Source organism: Porites lutea, chromosome 3 (genome assembly GCF_958299795.1).
Source record: "Porites lutea chromosome 3, jaPorLute2.1, whole genome shotgun sequence".
Lineage (NCBI taxonomy): Eukaryota > Metazoa > Cnidaria > Anthozoa > Scleractinia > Poritidae > Porites > Porites lutea.
Window position 1 is genome coordinate 260,001 of NC_133203.1, and position 2,932 is coordinate 262,932.

General features: G+C 33.9%; 1 protein-coding gene across 1 annotated transcript; it reads left to right on the forward strand.

Moving 5' to 3' along the window:
* The first annotated feature begins 1,086 nt into the window (after positions 1-1,086).
* LOC140932493 (uncharacterized) lies at positions 1,087-2,612 on the forward strand. The gene is made up of 2 exons (XM_073382099.1): positions 1,087-1,379; positions 1,484-2,612. The coding sequence occupies exons 1-2, from the start codon at positions 1,364-1,366 to the stop codon at positions 2,335-2,337; spliced, it is 870 nt and encodes a 289-aa protein (XP_073238200.1). The 5' UTR covers positions 1,087-1,363; the 3' UTR covers positions 2,338-2,612.
* The last annotated feature ends 320 nt before the right edge of the window (positions 2,613-2,932 follow it).

The following is a 2,932-nucleotide window of genomic DNA, read 5'->3' on the forward strand; positions in this document are numbered from 1 at the left end:
TATATTCCTCTTCCAGATTGGATTATGAGAAAAAAAGCAATTGTTAGTATTCGAAATAAAGATGATAAATGTTTTATTTGGTCAGTACTTCGTTATCTTCATCCAAGAGAAAAGAATGATAGTCGTTTGACAGATTTAAAAAAGTATGAATTTTCACTTAACACTAAAGGAATTACATTTCCAATGAAAGTAAAAGACATTACCAAATTTGAGAAACTTAATCCAAATCTTCCAGGAATAAATGTTCTTTCAAATGATGGTAAGACTATTTATCCTTTGAGAGAGGTAAAGAAAGATTGTAAAAATACTATTGATTTATTTTTGTATGAAGAAGATGGAAAATTTCATTATTCACTAATTAAAAACTTTTCCCGTCTTATACGTAGTCAAATTACTTCAAGAACAGATGAACCAATACAAATTTGTAAGAGATGTTTTTGTCATTTTACAAAACCAGAATTATTAGATAAACACATAAAATATTGTTCTAGTAATAAATCAGCATTTGTAAAAATGCCAAAACCAAACACAACTTTACATTTTGAAAATTATGATAGACAACTTCCTATTCCTTTTGTTGTTTATGCAGATTTTGAATGTTTTACTAAACCAATGAATAGTTGTAGTCCCGATCCTAAAGATTCTTACAATTATAACTATCAAAAACACGAAACATCAGGATTTTGTTTTTATGCAAAGGGTATTGTTAATAAAAGAATTAAACCAATCATTTATACAAAAACTTCAGAGGATGAAGATGTAGCAAAAGTATTTGTAGAAAAACTTACAGAATTGACTAAAGGGATATATGAAGATTTTTATCGTAAACCAAAGCGTTTAGTAATGAATCCAAGAACACAACAAGATTTTAATAATGCGGTTAATTGTCATATTTGTAGCGGTAAATTAGGTAAAGATAGAGTTAGAGATCATTGCCATTTTACAGGTAAGTACCGTGGAGCAGCACATAACAAATGTAATCTTATGTGTAAAAAACCAAGAATACTACCAGTTATATTTCACAATCTTCAGGGTTATGATGCACATCTATTTATTAAACAACTTGCTAAAATAGATGGTAATCTTAGGGTGCGTTTCTTTAAAAAAATCCAAATCCGGATTCTTGAATCCAAAAACGGATTTTGCGTTTCTTTAATAAAATCCGAAAATGGATTTTGAATCTATAGAATCCACACTCCGAGTGGATTCATTAGATCAAATCTAAATCCGGATTTTTAGGATTCATGATCCGTGCGTTTCTTTATTGCACGGATACAAAAAGCAGTACGTTTGGCAAGCGGTCGTCTTCTTAAAATCCGCCACATTCCCGCCATTTTGTTGTAAATATTAGCTGCTGCCGGCCATGGCGAATAAACAAGGTGAGTTTTTTGTGTAGTTTCACCGAAATTTTCCGTCCTGTACGTATTTTTATAAATTTTCCGGATGTTTGATGCGTCTTGGCATCTTTTATTTCTATCTACAGGACAATATTGGACGCACAGTTTATCTGCAGGTGAATATCCAGAATATCAGTGGAACGAAAGCCACGTTCAACCGGGCATTCAACCTTATCTTCCTCAGTTCATGTTTCCACCACCGCAGGCATCACAGTTCAGCCATGAAACAGTCAGATCAGTATCACCTCAGCCTGGTCCAAGTTTTTCTTCTTTGGAAACAGCTGCAGCCACATTCAGTCAGTCGAGTGAAGGCACCGAAGGCGAATCGAGAGCTCTTGTACGCTGGTCTAGAGCTGATGTGCTGTTGTTAATTTCCTGCTATGTCGAACGCAGAGAACGATTTAAAGATATAAACAAAAAGAACAAGTCCCTGTGGGAAGAAATCAGCGAAGAATTAAAGAAGAACGGAGTGTTCTTTAATGCCAAGGCGTGTGAGACGAAATTGAAAAATCTGAAGAGAAGTTATGTTGCTTGTGTTGATCACAACAAAGTCAGCGGAAATGACCGAAAGAAATGCAACTTCTATGACGAACTTCACGAAATATTTTCGAAAGATGATGCCATCGCTCCAAAAACATTGTGCAGCAACATTGATGGTAAACGGAGCAAAGATGCAGTCAAGAGTGTTAAAAATTCCAGTTCCACATTGAGTTCCACAGGTAGTGACACAGAGGAGCCTGTGGTTACAAAAGCAAAGAAAAAGAAGTTACCAGAGCGGAAGAAAAGAGAAGACCTCGTTGGGCTCTTTAAGGAATTTACACAAGACAGGAAAGAGGAAGAAAAGGAAAAGATTAAAAAGTTTGAAAATATGCACAATGAACGCATGGCACTCATGGGCCGATTTTTGAATGTTTTTGAAAAATCATTGAACAAAGAGTAACCTTGATTCCATAATTTTTTATTGTGTTGCAGAACATGGGATTATTTGACCACAAACATGAACATAGATACAGTAAACCTGAGTTTGTTGTCAGTATTGAGTTATCTAAAAGTTTATTATATCATACATGTTAACAGTATTATTGCAAGTTGTATGTTTTTTTTATCACATACATACAAGGAACTACAACAGCAACATTAGGTGAGAGGGCCTAACTAAACTGGTTTTGATATTATTTATATCCTTTACTTTTTTTAGCCTGATTCTCAGATGCTTCAGATCACTTGTGTTTCGCACTTCCTCCTTTCTGTGCGTGACACAAGCAACCTGGACTGTCAGAGTATTAGGCTGTTACATTTGTGTTGAAAGTTTACATTTCAAGCAACACCATAAATGTTTCAGGTAGTATAAAGTGATCCATGTACATAGCTCTACTATTTTCTTATATACTTTTAAAAACAAATAAAATATTGATATTTATAGCAAAAAGACTATTATACAGTATAAACTTTATGAATGACATACACCACCTATGAAAGAAGTGTTCATGAAAACACCACAGTACAAAAGGTATCAATACATAAACCACTTATAA